This window comes from Xiphias gladius, chromosome 3 (assembly GCF_016859285.1).
Source record: "Xiphias gladius isolate SHS-SW01 ecotype Sanya breed wild chromosome 3, ASM1685928v1, whole genome shotgun sequence".
Classification (NCBI taxonomy): domain Eukaryota; kingdom Metazoa; phylum Chordata; class Actinopteri; order Istiophoriformes; family Xiphiidae; genus Xiphias; species Xiphias gladius.
In genome coordinates, this window is record NC_053402.1 from 6906924 (window position 1) to 6925174 (window position 18251).

The following is an 18251-nucleotide window of genomic DNA, read 5'->3' on the forward strand; positions in this document are numbered from 1 at the left end:
CCCTATGCATAGTAACAACTCATACTGTATAGGGAAGGTCGCAAGCAATGTTACTGATTGCGAAACATTTTTGAATACAAGATATTTAAGCAGTTTTGCAAATATTTGAAACCTAAAGATGAAGTCATTGTATATACTACTAATGATATACAACACTGAAAATGTTGAATGTTAATTTGATTGAAAAGAAAAGACCACCAACTGATTTAAAATAGCCATATTTGTTTACAGGTAATGTCTCTATGTTTATGTGAGGGAATCATCATTCGTCAGGCAGCTTGCCTTTTCTCTTTTGTGAGCTGAAATTTTTGTTAATTGAATGAAAAGTAACATTTCACAGTTGAATTCATTAAAATTGCCAGTTTGTGGGTATTTGCAATGTTGGGAGTTTTTGCATGTCAGCGTAGCCTAAGTATGTATGTAGATTTATATTTTCAGACATTGCTTCACCAACAGTAAATACTGTACCTAAATTCTGGAAGGTCACAAAAGAAGGTACCTGAATATTTATAATCATACAAACATTTAAATGGAAATAACCTTAATCATAATAAAAACCTAGAGTTACATTATTCATTGAATTGTAGCAAATGAATCAAACAGGTATAGAGTTGGTGTTTTTTTTTTTTTAAATTGTTTTTTCTTTTAGAACAAAACTAAGTGTACACACCATGCCAGGTACAAAACAAATACTCCTGTATGTCTGTAACTTACTCTGTGTGAATAGTATAGTATAAAAGTCGTGATAAAATAAAATATAATAAGATAAAGATAAATATACATTTAAAATAAGTTAAAAAGAAATTATATACATTAATAAATAAAAAACAATTCAGATAACAAGAAAATACATAAAAGAAAGGCAGAAAGGCAACCCGTGAGAACAAATGTCATTTGTTCTCAGGGTTTTCTTATTTCTTTTATGTTTGAAGAATTTTTTTATTTTCTGTTTCTGAGGACAAAAAAAAAAATCAAAAGTGGGCACCATACAATTATAAAAAGAGGAAAAGAAGGCCGAGAACCCCAAAATGTTGTGAGATCCTGTAAATTAATATTTTCCACAATAAAAAAAACCCCCAACATATTCTAGAAATGTGTTGATGTATGTCACAGTAAAAAATAATAAAGTCCAAAGTGGTGAGCAACATCCGTGTAACTCAAAATCCGACCAACGTTTGATTGGACAAAATTGTCGTTATCACGCTCCCTACAGGACAACGTATGTAATCTCTGAACTGTGCACCGGAAACCACTTCGTTCAGCTTTTCACATACGCGTGTAGCAACTGATATCATTTCTCTTCACTAGTTTGTAGTTTTCATTTTGGCATAGTTTTTCCGTCAGTTAAAAAATGTCGAAATCGGAATTGAAAATCAACCCCCTGTTCGCGCAGAAATATGAGAAATACCGACAGAGAGAAGAATTACAGAGGTGTAAGTGTGTCACTGCTAGCTAACTAGCATGCTAACAAGCCAACGTGGGAAGGTTTAGCTAGCTTTAAGTTGTTGTTTTTCCGGTTCTGTGTTAATTTTGAATGTAATTTTCCTGCGCCCTGTGTTGTTGTGCAGTGAAGGACCGATACGGGGACCAAGCTGATGACGATGTCTCTGAGACGTCTGAGTCCAGCTGTGATGACAGTGAAGTGGTTAGCATCGCTGCTTCTTCTCTTTCCATCCTTTGGCATTAGATAACACTGCCTGGGTTGTCTCACTTTAATCCCCCCCCCCTCTCTCCCCTCTCCTCAGGAGCTCGACCCTGAAATTGAAAGGGATTTTTACAGAACATTGTCACTGCTGAAGAAGAAAGACCCGAAGATCTATCAGAGAGATACAAAGTTCTACTCAGAAGGTGATGGATAAGTACAATCATTGGTGTTGCTTTCACAGTCTGTAGGATAAAAGGTCTAAAATTGTTGCTTTCAGGTGCATCGACCAGTGACGAGAAGCCTTCAACCTCAAAGAAAGCAGTAAAGCCCATGTATCTCAAGGACTATGAACGTAAAGTCATACTGGAAAACGAAGGGTGAGTGAGCTCCATCATATACAATGTTTGACTGCACCACAATCAGACTTCTTGGCCTGATTTATCAAGTCTTTCAGATTAGGAACTCAGTCCTAACTGGCCTGAAATTCTTAGATTAACAGATTTTGGGTCCCATATTCAGAGTTAAAGTAACTTTTTAGCCTTACTCATTCTAGAGCTGAAACGGTTAGTTGATTAATGGATAAGTTGATTGAGAGAAAATTATTAGCACTTATTTTAATAATCCGGTAGTAATTTCAGTAATTTTTCAGGAAATGCCGACTGGTTTTAGCATCTCAAACGTTAGGATTTCCTGCTTTTCTTTTTAATAAGTGATACTAAATATGATGTATTTGGGTTCAGATAAAACAAGGAATTGGAAGACAGGACTCTTGGAAATCATAATTGGCGTTTTTCACTGTTTTCTGACACATTATAAACAAAACAATTAATTGATTATTTGGGGAAAAAAGAAGCAAAATAATTGAAAATGGAAATAGTTGTTAGTTGCAGCCTGAATTTATTAATTCCCCCATCACCCAACATGTAGCAGTGGAAAAAACAAACTGCTTTCAAGGAAATCATGGATTTGTTTATTTAACAATTAAAATTGCCAATGGCTGAGCTATATTTAAGAGAGATGTTCATATTGTTACCGTTTAGTTCCCAGCACTTGGTGAAGTTAACACATTACTCCCACCTATGAGGGTACATAAGATAACAGATAGTAAAGGTGGATTTGATAGTGGAAGAGAAGATGTGGCAGTTTTATAGGCAATTTAAAACAATGTGATTGGATAGTGCTCACACAGATATGTCACACAGCTGAGTCAAAATCTCTACTATTTGAAATTATATGTACATTTATTCTATATTATGAGAAACTTGCCAGTGTTGACTTAAGCAGACTTTTTCTAATTGCTTACTGGTAGGTATCATTATGAAATATTTGTTAGCCACCTTCTTATTATTTGCTTTTATGTGCAAAGCCTACACAAAAAACTTTTTACAACTTGCTCATATTTCAAATTTTAGTTCAAAACTTTAACAGTCAGAAAAACTGCAATGTGTCAACATTTGGCGAAGCGATCGGGTGAGTGTCATAGAACAGCGTTCTCCTCTGGGGTAGAAGTGTTTTTACACCTTGGTTAACTTTAAGCGTGATTCTTAGGAGTAATTCTAAAACAAAAATTTTATATTTATTTTGCAGCAAATATGAAGATGATGACGACAGCGATGATGAGGATGCCACGAAGAGAAGAGAGGTAGACAAAATTATTAAATAATTTTGCTCCCTCAGGAATTTGGACGTCCTTACCTGTGTCAGATGTTTTAATAATCGTCATTGTTTTCCGTTAGAAGAGGGCAGCCTCTCCTAGTTACATTCAAGAGCAGAAGGAGCTGAAAGAAAGGTAAGGCTCAAATCATCTGAAGGTGTGCGGCAATATTATTCACATAATATTTATGGAAACCTCTTGTCAGCTTCCAGAAGTTCACCCAGGACAGCGATGATGAGGATGAGGGCAGTGAAAGGGGCGGAGTATCCCAGCTGCTGACCAGGAGGATCAAAACACAGGAGGAGAAGGTCAGAAACTGATACCTGGCAGCTGCTTGTCCTCTTGAAATAGATATGTACAAAAGCAGTACAGATCACGATAAACTGGTATGTATCTATTTGTAGGATAAGGAAGAGGCAGACTATGTGGAATGGCTGAAAGGCCAGGCTGAGCTCGAGGGTCCGGAAGAGGTGCAGGACATGGTGAGTGTGGGTAATTAGAGGAGAGAGTGTAAGAAAGCATGTAGGAACATTCATTTTGAACGCTAGTTTGTGATGAGACAGAAGTACCTGAGGGACTACTGGAATGACCCAGAGCTGGATGAGAAAGAGCGCTTCCTGAGAGATTATGTCCTTAACAAGGGCTACCTAGATGATGACGACGACGACGACGATGAACGGTACGTTGCTGCCTGTCTTGATGTTAGGTTTGCTTTCCAGGGCTCTGAAATGAAGGTGTATATGTACAATAAATTCCCCTGATGCATCCAGGATCCCAACCTACGATGAAGTGGTCCAGGATGATGTGGAGGATTCTGAAGAGGAAGGGGAAAGTTTCTTGGAGCGGCAGGAGGACTTTGAGAGAAGCTATAACTTCCGCTTCGAAGAGCCTGACGCTCAGCAGATCAAGACCTACCCCCGCAACATCGCCACATCAGTGCGCTCCAAAGATGACCGCAGAAAACGAAAAAGGGAGGAAGTGAAAGAAAGGAAGCACAAGGTATCATGTTTTTAAAAAAAAAAAAAAAAAAAAAAAAGGATAAACCAAGCAAGGTCTTGATCCATAAATGTAAAGCTTTGCTCTCTCTGCTTCTTAGTAGTAGATCATTATATTCTTTCAGTCATTTGCTAATATAAACCTCAGTCACACAACTATTTCAGGAGAAAGAGCAGAAGCGGGAACAGCTGAAGCAGCTAAAGAACTTGAAGCGCAGCGAGATCATGGAGAAGCTGAAGAGGCTTCAGGAGCTGACTGGCAACGAGCAGCTTGCCTTCAGTCAGGTAGACCTGGAGGGAGACTTTGATCCACAACAACACGACCAGCTCATGCAGGTGGGTGTATACACACACTCCTACAAAAATCATGGACACACAGAACAATATATAGTTGAATGATTGTCAGAATTGAACGGGGTTGCCTCAGTTTTTCTTGTGAATTTTTATTTGTGTGTTTGCTTAATTGAGCATTCACAACTGTTCCTGCAATTTATTTGTGATTGTCCAGTCATACCCTTAACAACGACACTAACGTACATTAGGTGTGTCAAGCTTTAGATTTCTCCAAATGCCAAAATGGTGTACATGAGATTGTAGTAAGAGAGCTATTCTACTTTTAAAGAGATTGGAGGATGGTGTCTCCTTTTTTTTTTTTTTTTTTTTTTCCCCCCTGGCCTTTCCAAAACCAAAAACACAAGGGCAAAATTGTAACTGCTCTAATTAACCTACAGTTGTTAGCATGTCCTGCTAACTAGCTTACTACAGAGAGTGGTAACTGTGTTACTCCCAAAGCCAAGGAGCACATCATTAAATAACTATATTAGTTTGTGGGGTTACAGATTACATTCATTTAAAAAAGCCCCATTCACAACTAGTACTTTTACTGTGTAGTATTTCCCCATTGTGTGGAAGCTGATCCTGGTTGCTATCAGAATTTAAGCTAATGTTAGCAGTTCTGTCCCATTATTTGATGTGGGGAAGTCAACACTACAGCAAACATAGCCAATGTTAAGTATTTGAGATAGCACTGAGTCTGCCAAATACATTTGTTAGCCCTGATCTTTAAAGCATTTCTTCTTGTAATGTTAGAAGTGAAAACATACAGTTTGATAATATGAAAAAATAAATAAAATCTGCCAGGGACAGATGTCATTGCAGCCAGTCCTGTACGAGATCGGAAAGCTTGACAGGCTCAGCAAACAGTGACTATGACTACATACAGTTATCTGCAAAAGATTGGGCACATTACATATTTAGTTGATTCTTGAAGTGAAAAGAAGTAGATACAACCCCTGCAGCAAACAGTCATTCAAAATAAGGCTTTCTTCAAATGTTAATGCACTGTTTGTTTGTTTTTTAATCTCATGAACTTAAAAAAAAAAGAAAAGAAACAGTAATTGTGGCAAAAGTAGGGCAACCTACAACTTTTAAAACATCCAGAACTTCATTAAGTTGTTAGACCTGAATTGACTAGTTAGGACTTGGCAGGAAACAGTCATTCAAAATAAGGCTTTCTTCAAATGTTAATGCACTGTTTGTTTGTTTTTTAATTTCATTAACTAAAAAAAAAAGAAAAAAAAGAAAAGAAACAGTAATTGTGGCAAAAGTAGGGCAACTTACTACTTTTAAAACATCCAGAACTTCATTAAGTTGTTAGACCTGAATTGACTAGTTAGGACTTGGCAGGTTAGGGAATTGTAAATATGAATTGTCAACTGATGACATTTCCCGAGTTTAATAAATTTTCTGACTCTTCAAACCTTGTGGTGACATTAACAACCATGGGCTCCTCTAAGCAGCTGACTGAGGATCTGAAAATGAAGCTGATTGATTCCTAAAAAGCAGGGGAGGTTATAAATGGATATCAAAGTGCTTCCACTTTGAAAGATCCACTCTTAAATATCACTAAGAAATGGCAGGTAAGGGGAATAGTGGAAGTTAGGACAAGATCCGGAAGACCAAGAAAACTTTCAGATAAAACTGCAAGTCTTCTGGCCAGGAAGGCAAGGCAAAGCCTTCCCCTAATGACTGCAGAGTAGCTACAGGAAGGTTTCCCTAACACAGGAGTGGTGGTGCACCGTTCCACAGTGCAGCATTGATGCATAAACAGGGTCTACATGGAAGAGCCATCAGATGGAACATCTGAAATCGGCAAAGCAACATCTGGATAAACCAGTCATTTTGGAAACACATTCTGTGGACGCTTTGGCCACAATCACCAAAGGTGTATTTGGGGGGAAAAAAGGAGCGATATTTGATGAAAAGAACACGTAGCCAACTGTTAAACATGGAGTGGTGAATATTTTGGCTTGGGGCTTTGTGGCAGCCGATGGCACAGAAAACATTGCATGGATAGAGGGAAGAATAGATTGGTGGTTACTAAGTAGGAGGCCCAAACTTTTGCATTGTACCACAATTAGTTTTTTTTTTTTTTTTTCTATTTTTGAGTTCATGAAATAAAAAGTAACAGTGCATTAACATTTGAAGAAAGGCTAATTTTTTTTAAATGTCTTATTGCTGCAGTTGTTGCATTTAGTTCTTTTCACTTTAAAAAAATCATCAAAATATGGAATTTGCCCAGGGGTGGCCAAACTTTTGCTGTAGGACTGTAAGACTGTACCGAGTGTTAGTCTTTTGTACAGATTCTCCTTTAATTTAAACACTGTATAATTTATCATCATGTTCAGGTCTATGAGCTACAAGTTGCAGTTATGGAGACAATAGGTGTGCTTAAGTTGAGGCAGGCCTGTGCAGAATCGAACACCAGCGATCGCTGGTTAGATTTCAGTACACCTGATCCCGACTTGCTCTGACATTACGCTAATGTAGGCAATGATAACTTTGCTAGATCAAGGCAGCTGCAGTTTTTGGAGCCAGGAGCTGCAGGGCATGATGGGAAATGCCTGGCTCTCCCCTGATCTATGAATTTGCATTGATTTTAAATGTTTGATCAACATGTTTTTGTAGAAAATCTTTTTGAAGAGTTTTTGATTTTATTAGCAAGATTTTGCACTATGAAGGGTTATTCTGTTAACAGATTTCTGTTTTTCTTTTGTGACTTTTATCAGAGAAGCTGAATACATTATATTACAGATTGTTCTCATAGACTGTATACAATCTCTGAATCTTCTACTCTACAGTATAAACATGACTGATTTGATTCTTGAAGTATTAAGCAACACAAAACCTCAGATAAGTGGGATGTGAGGATTCTTAAAAGAGATGATCTTAACAGATGTTAAGCTCTGACAGTCTAAACAGCTGACAGATCATTAATGGAAACTACTCTCTTGTATTTCTGCTTACCGTTACCTGTGTTTTACTATTGAATGTTTTTGAATTTATTTATTTATGTAGTTTGACAGGGACATGTCCAGCAGTCAAGTCTGCATTACTGATTTATTCATGGCATGAAACTGACATGACTTGGGAATGAGAATTCCAGCCCATTTAAATTTTCATGTAAAATTATTTATATGGAGGTTAAACCATAAACACTGTCATGACATTCACAAAAAGACTTTTATATTACTGCCATACAGAAGAACATAATTAAAACGACAATTATTGGGGCCTGACTTTAGGATGAACAGATTGATTTGATTAATTAAATCGGGATTGAGTCTAACGGGATCTAACAGCCTGTTGGAAACTGTCCGTCTTGACTTGTCCATTTTCCAGGCGAAGCGCAGTTCTACTCAAACAAGCCTAATGTCAGAATAAGGTCCTACCCAGCTCACACAGGTGTATTGTTCGGTTAATTCTCAGGAAAGTGTGTGTGCTCATGCGGATCAGTTTGTCTGAGAGGCACATTGGGTTAGCACCATTTCTTCACATTAAGAACGTCTGTGGTTTGATCCCAAGCACAGCCAACTTTCCTGTTCGTTGACACAGTTGCTTCTGACGGCACCTTTCACGAAGGTACTGTGCTAATAAGTGAAAGTAGTTGACTGAACACAACTACCTGCTGTGACGACGCTACCCATCTCACACAGGTGTATTGTGTTTTGGCTAGTTAGACTTATCCTCAGGGAAGATTAGTGTGCAGCTGACCTCCTAATTCAGAGGTCCAGTGCTCAAACCTTACTCTAGCCAATATGCATGTTGGCTGATAAAAATACTACTTCAACTGGCCTTTACCAAGAGAGCACACTCAATTTTTCCTTTTTTAAGTACATTGAATGCCATAATCAGTGACATTTTTTGTTGTATTTGCAGAAATTCTTTGGAGATGAATACTACGGAGAAGAAGAAGAAGAAAAGCCTCAGTTTGAGGATGATGAACTTGAGGGTAAGCCTGTGTTTTCTTCATATTAGCTGATGCAGCATTGTTGAGCTATGCAGTTTTTTTATTTATTTGCATGCAGTGGTTACTTTATCTCCAGCGTTTCCCATACATAGGCTCTACTTGGGCGGCAAGCCCAGGTAAATAAAATCACTTGGTTTCAATTTAGGTAAATCTTACGTTAGCACATTTTATTTCACTCTTGTCAAACTAATTTTTGGCCACACACCTTTCCGAGTTGCATGTGTTGCAGTTACTGAGTGGGGACTAAAGGCTTCTCTGTGCGCAGCTGTTTAGCTAGTGTCTTGCGCTAGCCTCCATGTGGCAGTTAGGGGACATTTACTAATCGTAGCTACAGAAAATAATCTGGGTTACTCTCTCCCCCCTCTAAACTGCATCAGTCTCTGCATGCACATCAGTCACATGCCGCACCACAAGTGAATTCTCAACCTGTGGGAAACACTGATCAGCATAATCCTGTTACTGCCATTTTGATGAAATTGGCACTGAATAACAACTCAAATTTAAAGCTTTTTCTTGGCATTCGGAAGTAATCAGGAGTGGGCTACATAGAGAAAATTGAATTTTTTTGGATTAGGATATCTATGTAGCAACGAGAACAATTTATTGCTAATTATACGCATGTGATTCCATTCTTAGTAGTAGCTGGGATTGTGTGATTGGGAATTGTTATAGAAAATGATAACTCAGTTAATAGCATGAAATGTGTCATACTGTCTGAAGATGTAACCCATAGCATCTTGTGTATACAACAGAGCACTGGAACTGGGACACATGGACAGGAGAGGGACAAGAGGATGACTATGGTGAAGATGAAGAAGACTACGATGGAGAAAGATACGATACCTCAGGGCCACACTGCGATGACGAAGACTTCATTGTGAGTCAACTCATTTTTGCTAAAAGCTTTATATTTCCTCCCCTCAGATGGTCACTATTATGGTGCAGAAATCAGCCAGACAACTTGTGTTGATGGTAAAGAGAAACTTGCTCACCAGAGTTCATCCTGTTGAAATAGATGGATGCAGACTACGACCCCAACCAGCAGACTGCCACCAAGAAGATGAAAAAGGAGAGGAAGAAGATGAAGAAAGAGGATATACCACAAATGGGCAAAAAGAGAAAGAAGTCTTACTTTGCAGAGGTCATCACCAAAAACAAGCCTGTGTTTGACCCTCGTAAGTGTCAGTAAACCTGCCACTGAAATGCAACTAACCTGGGTCGTCTTACATACAATAATACGTCCTGTAATTGTTATCTAACTGAAGGCTGTTGGTATTTCAGAGGAGAAAAGCTTTGAGCAGTATTTGGATGAGTACTATAAGCTCGACTATGAGGACATAATAGACGACCTCCCATGCAGGTTTCGCTACCGGCAGGTCCTGTCCAATAACTTTGGCCTGACCACTGATGAGGTGAGAACACCAGCGTTTTCAACTCCAAATAACTGACTGCTCAGTAAGCCCCACATCTCCTATTGTTGCTACGCCTGTCAGGCTTTCCATTGTCACACTGTACATATGCAATTTACATTAACACTGGCAGTTACTGCTTCAAATTTTTGTAAGTTTAGAAAAAATGGACCCCTGATTTTGGACAGAAGTAGACAAAAGCAGCTTCTTATGTCTAACCAGAGAACATTGATTTTTTGTTGGCTGAAATGACAACCGCAGCTAGCAGATGTTAATCAAGTTGTAGCTAGCAAGCTAATTAAGCGAATGTTAGCTTCATGAGTGGGTTGAAAACACTGTCCCCAGCTGGTTTTTCAGCTTCAAGTTCAAAATGTATGTTATCACTTACAACATTACAAGAAAAAAGACTTTTAGGGTGAGCACTAACCAGCACTCAGCCCAGCAATGAGTAATTAATTCAGCTGTTATTAGCAACATTAATTGGTTGAGAAGGCTCTCCTACTGATCTTTTAAGTTTCAAAATGGCTCATTTTGAAATGAGAATCTTGTAAAGGGGTCTTGCATATTCACTTGATGACTTAAAAAAAAAGGCTAAATGTCTCAGGCAAAAAGTCAGCATCCTTCCAGTTAATGACCTATGTAGAAGACATGGAAATAAATAAATTGATGTTGTATTTCAGTGTACAGCTAGTTAGTACTAGTATTATAAGCATAAGGAAAAGTGACTTTTGTTCTAATATTTGCATGTTTGGCTGCTTAGGTAATACTTTCAATTTTCAAACCAAATGTCCAAATCCAGGAAACAGCAAGGCAGAGGTGCTATTGTGAGACTAAACTCTGACAGCATCCAGAACCTACTTCCACACAGCGGGAAAATACTACATTGGATGTGCTAGTCTTGTACAGGGTTGTTTTTAAAATAACCTGTCAAACCACGAAATAAATCCAGTATGAAATGCATTTGCTCTTGGAAGTAAGACACGGTTACCACCGTATGTAGTAAGCTAGTGAGATGGGGATGCAAATGTTTGAGGCTTGTTAGGGCCGAAAGAGACTGTTGAAACTGTTCCTTACATCTTTGCCTTTGTATTTTTGATTTGGGATAGTGCTGAAAAGAGAGAAAACATTTTATATCTCACTATTATTACAGCCCCATGCACACAACATCAGCATGTTTAGAAATCCAGAGCTTGACCGTTACTTGTTATCGTTACTATGCTGTGATTGGACGGGGTAAGGGTTTTGTGAACAATTTATTGTAATATCATTAAAACAAAATGAGAAAAATTGATATAATGTAGGCTGACTGGATGTTGGTCAATAATGCTGCAGTGATGAGCCTTGAAGTGACTGATCTGGTATTGCTTCCCTCTGGGTAAAGCTCTGACCAGGGAATGATCTCAATTTAATCTTCTCTCTGAGCAGACCACACAATGATTAGAGAAAGCTGCAGACATAATGTCAAAAAAGTCTATCTGATGATACAAAAAATTATACAGAGACATAATTAACTTCTTTTTTTTTTTTTTTGATTTGAACTACTGAAAAACTTTGGTTCTTTCCTCAGATTTTAAATGCTAATGACAAAGACCTGAACCGATGGTGCTCTCTGAGGAAGACATGCATGTTCAGGTACTGGCCCTGTCCTTCAGTGTTCTACCTGTTCTGTTGTCTCAGGTCATTTACCACACTTGAACCATTTTCTTTCATTCTCTCAGGTCTGAAAAGGAAGAGATGAGCGATTTGAAAAACTATAAAATCAAGGCCCAGAATGAAAGGAAGAAGAAAGAAATCCTGAGCTCTGTATATTCTGAGTGAGTACAACACAATGCACAAACTAATTAGACATACCCCTGATAAATAATAAATCCACCTATACTGTAGCAATGTGTGAATATTTATCTGAATTTCTTGTACAGGGAAGATAAAGAGTTATCAGAGGCTAAAACCAAGTTAGGGAAGAAGAGAAGAAATTGTCTGAAGAACCCTGAGAAGCAAGGCAGAGAAGCAGAGGACGGTGATGCAGCCTCCGTTATGGACTCTACAGACAAGACACTTGCCCAGGCTCTTAGAGAGGCAGGGAACGATGTGGAAGAAGAGGAGGAAGAGATTCTTGTACCCAAGAAAAAGATGAAATGGGAAGAGGAACCCCAGATTACTGCTGACGAGGTGAAAAACAGGACTGAGAGGCCAAAATGGTCCAAAAAGAAGCATAAGCGTTCAGGTGGACGCCTCATATCAGCTGCCCTCAGGGTTAAAATAGGCGGCCAGGAGTTCAGTAGACAGAGACTGAAAGCCTACGGTCTGAACCCCAAGAGACTGTACTTCAGACAGATTGGCAGACAGAAACGAAAAGCACAGGAGAAGAAAGAGAAGCAGAAAAACAAGGAGTGATAACAGCTTGCACTGAGCCACTATCTTAGTACAATCCATTGATTTTTATGGTCTAAGAATTAAATTGAATCATGTTAACATTTTTAGATTTCAATAAACAAAACAAAAAATTTCCTGTAGTGTTTGCAATTGAGTATGCAATTAGCTTCTCACCAAAAGCCCACAAATTATAGGGCCAGTAGGGAGTTGAACCCTTTTGCTGCATTCATATGATGTACATTTATATTTCACAAACTGTAATAAACATGCCATTAAACTTTAATCTCTTTGCGTTTTTAGACATGGTATCTGACTACATTTATTGGTAATGTAAAAAGATGCTTAATGCTTGTCAAGACAATGTTAAATCTCTAATCACTTTCCTTCTACAGAGTAATTCCTAATTTAACCCATATCTCTAATCATGCTGGCCATCCTGTGTGCTTCCACGGCTGATTCAAGCAAATGTTTGAGCCATAGTTAAACTGTGAGTATATTCTTGGAAGCAGGTGGATGAAAGCAATAAAATAAGTACATGCATTTTTCCCATCTCACCCTAATAGCTAATTAAAAAATGTACGAAACAAGTGGAATGTCAAAACCAAATAGAGACTGAATGTGGATGAAAAATAGTAAGAAAGGGCGACAACTAATGAGAAAAGAAGGGCTATTATAGGTTTTATTTACTCCAGGAAAACAGGGACACTGTACACGTATTGGTATTTTTTGAGTATGGTATGGTAGTCGTACGGCATCAGCTGTCTCCTCTACAGTAGGTGGCGGTATGTCACTAGAGGAAAGTGGAAATCCGCCAATGACCAAAGAAGAAGAAAAGAAGCGGCGCGCTCAGGAGCTGAGTTTTGAACACGCAAAGAACCAGTTTGGTATGCAGTTTAATTTTACCAACAACTTGCTTATTTCTCCCACAAACATTGTTCTTTCTAGTTAGATATAGAGTGGATAATATTATTGTAACTAGTAGTGTGCGGCAGGGACATTTCGATCATACTTTAGCTAGCCACGTAACTAACGTTTCGACTGCACAGTTAATGTTGTAAACAAGTTAAACAAAACACCGAGGTTTTCATGCATTTTAGCAAACGTGTTACTTTTCCGTGTTAAGACTTAGGCGAGATTTAAATACTCATTATGTAGACTGGCTCATTTTTAGAATAATATATATGATATATAGTATAATACAGTATCAAGAAGTCAACACTTTAAACTACTTTTAAAATTAGTGCATTTTATACTCGAGTACGGTAAATAACAATGTGCTGTTTATGCACTTCCGAAAATCCCGAAAATGTTGCAGGACCTTAACTTGTTATGGAGTATTATTACTCTGTATGGTACTGCCACTTTTTAATGGAGTAACTCATCTGAATATCTCTTCCACTACTGGGCAAGGAGGCACACTGTATGTATGTTTGTTATTGTTGTTAATAATGTGAAGTTTAACGGGCATTGAAGTGATCTCACTCATTGCCCCACCATGGAAAAACGTGTAATAATTTCAGTTTAATCTCTTCTGTTAGCTGCCAGTGCCACCACAATGGCTCAGGGTCATAAATTTCAAGACTTGGAGGAGATGGGGGAGGAAATATTGGCCTTCATCAACAGCAGTAAAACAGAGAAACTGAGACTAATTAAAGATGATCATCAGGCCCTTTTTGACCTTCACATAGAAACGAAAAAGATTGTGACACAGATTTTAAAAGGCAAGTAATCAGACATTTAATCATCTCTTGTTTTTTGTTAGCTGTCAGTGTTCTCCACTTTTCTGTTTTTGTGTATTCGTGTTGAAAAATATGTCTCATCTTCATTATATATAAGCTTGTGAGTTAGTTTTGTAAAGTGTCTAGTTGAAAGTCAGCAACAGTTAACTTGTTTACATTTAGTATACATCTACTGGACATTCCAACTTAGTGTTTCAGACCTGGATCCATTCCTCCTGATCTTCATCTCCAGATTTCTCTCTAATTCTTTACTCCTTTGTCATCTCACTATCATGTCCTTCCCCTGCAGATGAGGCTCAGATTGAGGAGAGTGTGGGCCAGAGGCTGCTGGACATGGAAGAGGAGAAAAAGCAAAGGGAGAGGGAGCTGGAGAGCCTGGAGGAGCAGCTGAGGCAGTGCATAGCAAAGAGCCAAATCACTGACTCAGAATTACAGTATCTTTTTATTTGTTTGTGTTTGCAATGAAAAGAGTCGGACCTTTTTAAGTTTGATTTATGAATCCCCTCCTGCTGCATTCACCCCTTTCTTTTTTAGCATCCTTGACCCTCCTCTAGTTTCCTGAAGGGAGAGTTAGAGAGTCTAAGAAACACTGAACACGAGCTTGAGACTCTTCAGAGCGAGGTGGATGAAGACACCACAGAGGTTATCCCTTCAGCAGTGTGAGAATCAGATATTCAGTAATGAAATTGCCGTAAATGCCTTCCATGACTTTTCTGGAAAGATCGACATTTTAGTAGAGATCTGATTCGTATTAATTATTGTTTTCTGCTGGTTTGGAAAAGTCACAAACAAAAAAGAAGTTGACTACTGTGACACGTTTATCTAGTGAATGGGATGTTTCGCATTTGATAATGCGACAGAAAATTAATTGGCATTTATTTTGATAACTGATGAATGGTTTCAGTCATTCGTGGTTTCATATTTGCTGGTTTAAGCTTTTAAAATGTGAGGATTCACTTTTTTTGTCTGTTTCATATAATTGTAAACTGAGTATCTTTGTGTTTTGGACTGTTGGCCAGACAAAACAAGACATTTGAGGAATTCATCTCGGGCTCTGGCAACATTATAATGAGCATTTCTCACCATTTTCTGAGATTTTATAGACAAAACGAATTAGCCAAGAAAATAATATATAGATTAATGGAAATTAAAAATAATCGTTAGTTGCAGCCCTAAAGCTGCTGCCATCAAATCAGTTCATCAGTGCATCCTTTGTTGAAACAAACGTGCATAGAGCACAAGGTTTTAAAAACTCCGACTTTGCTCTTTCACAGACAGAAGCTAATAAATAAGTAGGAAAGAAAAACTTAACACTTCTCAGTTTGAAAAACATCCCACAGTTTACTTTGCATCCTGCTCTCTGTTTCCATCAGCTGTTTTTAGGACTTGAAAGTAGTGTGATGTATTTTCAGATATATTTTTTTAAATTTTCCCTCTACAGGTATGTGGCTCAGGTGTACTACATAATAACCAAGATCAAGTGGGAGTATGATACACCACCCAACATCTTAAAAGGAGGTACAGGTTTTGCTTTTTGTAGTTATTTTTGAGTATACAGTATCTTATGTGTTGTGTCAGTGACTGTGCCAGATAATATGGCTTCACTTTGTCAGTTTGTTTTCTCTTCTTGCAGTGCACTATGGTGCAGACCTGGCAACTCCCATCAACATTGACACCTCAATGCGATCTCGGAGTGACATAAGCGACCAGCTGTGGGGCTTTGTCAGCACTGACTGGTAGATGAAGGATGGTGGTGTAGTCAGAAATGTTGTGTACATTATATATTTGTTTGTCTGTTTGTTTTTTTTTCTTATGTTCTATATAACAGTTGCATTGTTTCAAAAATTAAACATTCCAGACCACTGGTTAAGTAGTTATTCTCTAATGTATTTCAGCATCATGGATTCATCAGAGCATTTTGTAGTGTCAAACAAGTGGCACGTTGGTCACTAGATGTCCCTCCAGAGCTATTTAGTGCTGAAGCATGTTGTAAATGGCTTCATGGTTTCCTTTGAACAACACTTGAGACATTGCAGATAAACTGACTCCCCTATCCATCTTTTTCTTGTATCAGCTTCATACTTGTGTCAGTTGATGCCAAGACAGCCATCTCCATGACAACTGAACAAAGTGTTTGCTGAAGAAGGCAATGAGATGCTTTTGAAAGCTATCATAAGCTAAAGTGTTCTTCCATTAATCACCAGTTGTGTACCAAATGTGTTCTCATTAATGGATTATAAACAGGTTGTTTTTTAACACTATTAATTATATAAATGTGGATATCTTTATAATATTTTTGTACAGTTGAACCTTTGCACTCATACTACTAGAGGCAGAAGAAGAAGCTGAATATTCTTTACTTTTAGCTAACAAGCTCAACTATTTATCCATTAGTTTTAGCTGACTATTTAAAAGTGTTTTTTTTTTCATATTTTTTTCCAACCATTTCTAATGTTTATCTATTACTTTTAGCTAAATATTTCAGCAGTATATCAATTACTTTTAGTTAATTATTTCAACTCTTTAACCATACAATTAGATAATCATTAATCATTATTTTAACAAATATTCACCCTTACTTATTACTTTCTGTTCCAATAGTTTCTTCATTACTTTTAGCTAACCTTTCAACTTCTCTGCTTGGATGCTAACTAGTTTGCACTGACAATCACAACATGTGTTGATAGCTGACTCAGATTGATGGGCAGCATACTGGTTATTGTAAATTAACTTAACATCAACATCGTACCAATTTTTAATCCTGTTTTGCTTGTTTATTTTTTGACCCTAACATAAATATATGGATATATATTTATTAATCAAATCACAATTGCATACAATCACAATAATTTAGTAGTATAGTTAATTAGTTGAGCTTTCCATGTACCATCAGCATCACTAAACCACTGGTGTAGACCATGCAAGCTTGGTTCACATTGGCAGAGGAGATGAAGGGGAGGACATTTTTACTGTTTTGAAAAATAATATTGTGGATCACAGGTTAACACTCTGTGTTAACTCTAATTTTGTTGTTTGGCATTATTTTCTGTTACTGATGTATTTAGAAATCAACTTTTACTAGTGCATTACTGCCATAGGCATCTGTTAGCTTTACCATATGAAACATTACATTTATCTCTGTAATTTGGTCAAATTCAGACATGATGGTGAATTAGAAAAAAAAAAAAAGAAAGTGGCATAATGATATATCAGTAATGAGGACAAAGATGCTAAAATTTAAACGTATTTCCAGGTGCCATTGATAGTGCCTACATACGGTTTCTGCATTGCAATGCATATCTGTTGGTAATTTAGCCACAGGCCTGCTCTACTGAGAGCAGAAACTTTCTCCTTTGAAGAGGAGCCACGATTGCGTACCACTGCAGCACAGCAGTGGTGGGAAGACTTATACTCATATATAATATAACTTGTAAGAACCACACACTCATATGTGGTTTCCTTGCAATAAACAAAGCGTTAAGTAGATAGGTTTGTTTCTGCGACTTCATCTATTCCTCAGCATAAAGTGGTTTAACAGGTGATTTACATGGAGGTGGGTGTTAATTAAGATCGAGCTCCTATCTGTCCTTATCACTCCTTGAGTAGGAAACAGTTTTCAGTTTTGACGTTTAAATGTTAGTACTGAACATAATGATTTGAGTGTTACTTCACTATCACTTGGATTGTTCTAGGTTCACTGTTAATGCTTAATTTGGTATCAACTTATGTACTTTTAATACTAACATCGATTAACTTAGAACTGGTAACTTGTGGTATTACTTATGATAGGGTCTAGTAAGTGTTGGTGTTGCATTTAATTCAATACATCACCCTTAACTAAAGTGTTAAATCAAGACCTCTGTGACAGTGTCCAGAAAAACATCTCCACAAGAATACAGTTTATTTCAGGGTCACTGTACTGCATTTGATTTTCAGTGGTTTCTGTTTTTTGGTTACACATTATTTATTTACATAGTGCATATACATTAAAGAGCCTGAATGCATTAGTTTGAAGAATAAAAAGACATTCATTTTTTAATATGTAACCAAAAAAGATTAATAAGTTACTATTTGTAAGGATTAAAATTTATTAAACTTTTTGTCTCAATATGTGGAAAATATGTGAC

At 37.5% G+C, this 18251-nt stretch overlaps 2 protein-coding genes and 1 non-coding gene across 5 annotated transcripts; all 3 read left to right on the forward strand.

The window, feature by feature from the left end:
• Window positions 1-1208: 1208 nt before the first annotated feature.
• Window positions 1209-12668, forward strand: kri1 (KRI1 homolog). 2 transcript variants are annotated; one of them, XM_040123768.1, is made up of 18 exons: window positions 1209-1433; window positions 1569-1645; window positions 1746-1848; window positions 1923-2022; window positions 3233-3287; window positions 3382-3434; window positions 3505-3607; window positions 3704-3781; window positions 3863-3978; window positions 4070-4298; window positions 4460-4630; window positions 8513-8585; window positions 9356-9480; window positions 9619-9778; window positions 9885-10015; window positions 11580-11644; window positions 11731-11826; window positions 11932-12668. In XM_040123768.1, exons 1-18 carry the CDS (start codon window positions 1352-1354, stop codon window positions 12404-12406), a joined length of 2292 nt encoding a protein of 763 aa, XP_039979702.1. In that variant the 5' UTR covers window positions 1209-1351; the 3' UTR covers window positions 12407-12668. The 2 variants fall into 2 exon arrangements, with proteins under 2 accessions (XP_039979702.1, XP_039979703.1); XM_040123769.1 differs by having other exon boundaries at window positions 3385-3434.
• LOC120788509 lies at window positions 11339-11437 on the forward strand. Its single transcript, XR_005707248.1, has one exon. It is a non-coding gene; the product is annotated as a Z30 small nucleolar RNA (small nucleolar RNA).
• A 266-nt stretch (window positions 12669-12934) lies between the features above and the next one.
• spc24 (SPC24 component of NDC80 kinetochore complex) lies at window positions 12935-16319 on the forward strand. Of its 2 annotated transcripts, none has more exons than XM_040123770.1 (6): window positions 12935-13269; window positions 13924-14106; window positions 14414-14558; window positions 14679-14783; window positions 15566-15642; window positions 15758-16317. In XM_040123770.1, exons 1-6 carry the CDS (start codon window positions 13170-13172, stop codon window positions 15862-15864), a joined length of 717 nt encoding a protein of 238 aa, XP_039979704.1. In that variant the 5' UTR covers window positions 12935-13169; the 3' UTR covers window positions 15865-16317. The 2 variants fall into 2 exon arrangements, with proteins under 2 accessions (XP_039979704.1, XP_039979705.1); XM_040123771.1 differs by lacking the exon at window positions 12935-13269 and adding an exon at window positions 13307-13805 and having other exon boundaries at window positions 15758-16319.
• The last annotated feature ends 1932 nt before the right edge of the window (window positions 16320-18251 follow it).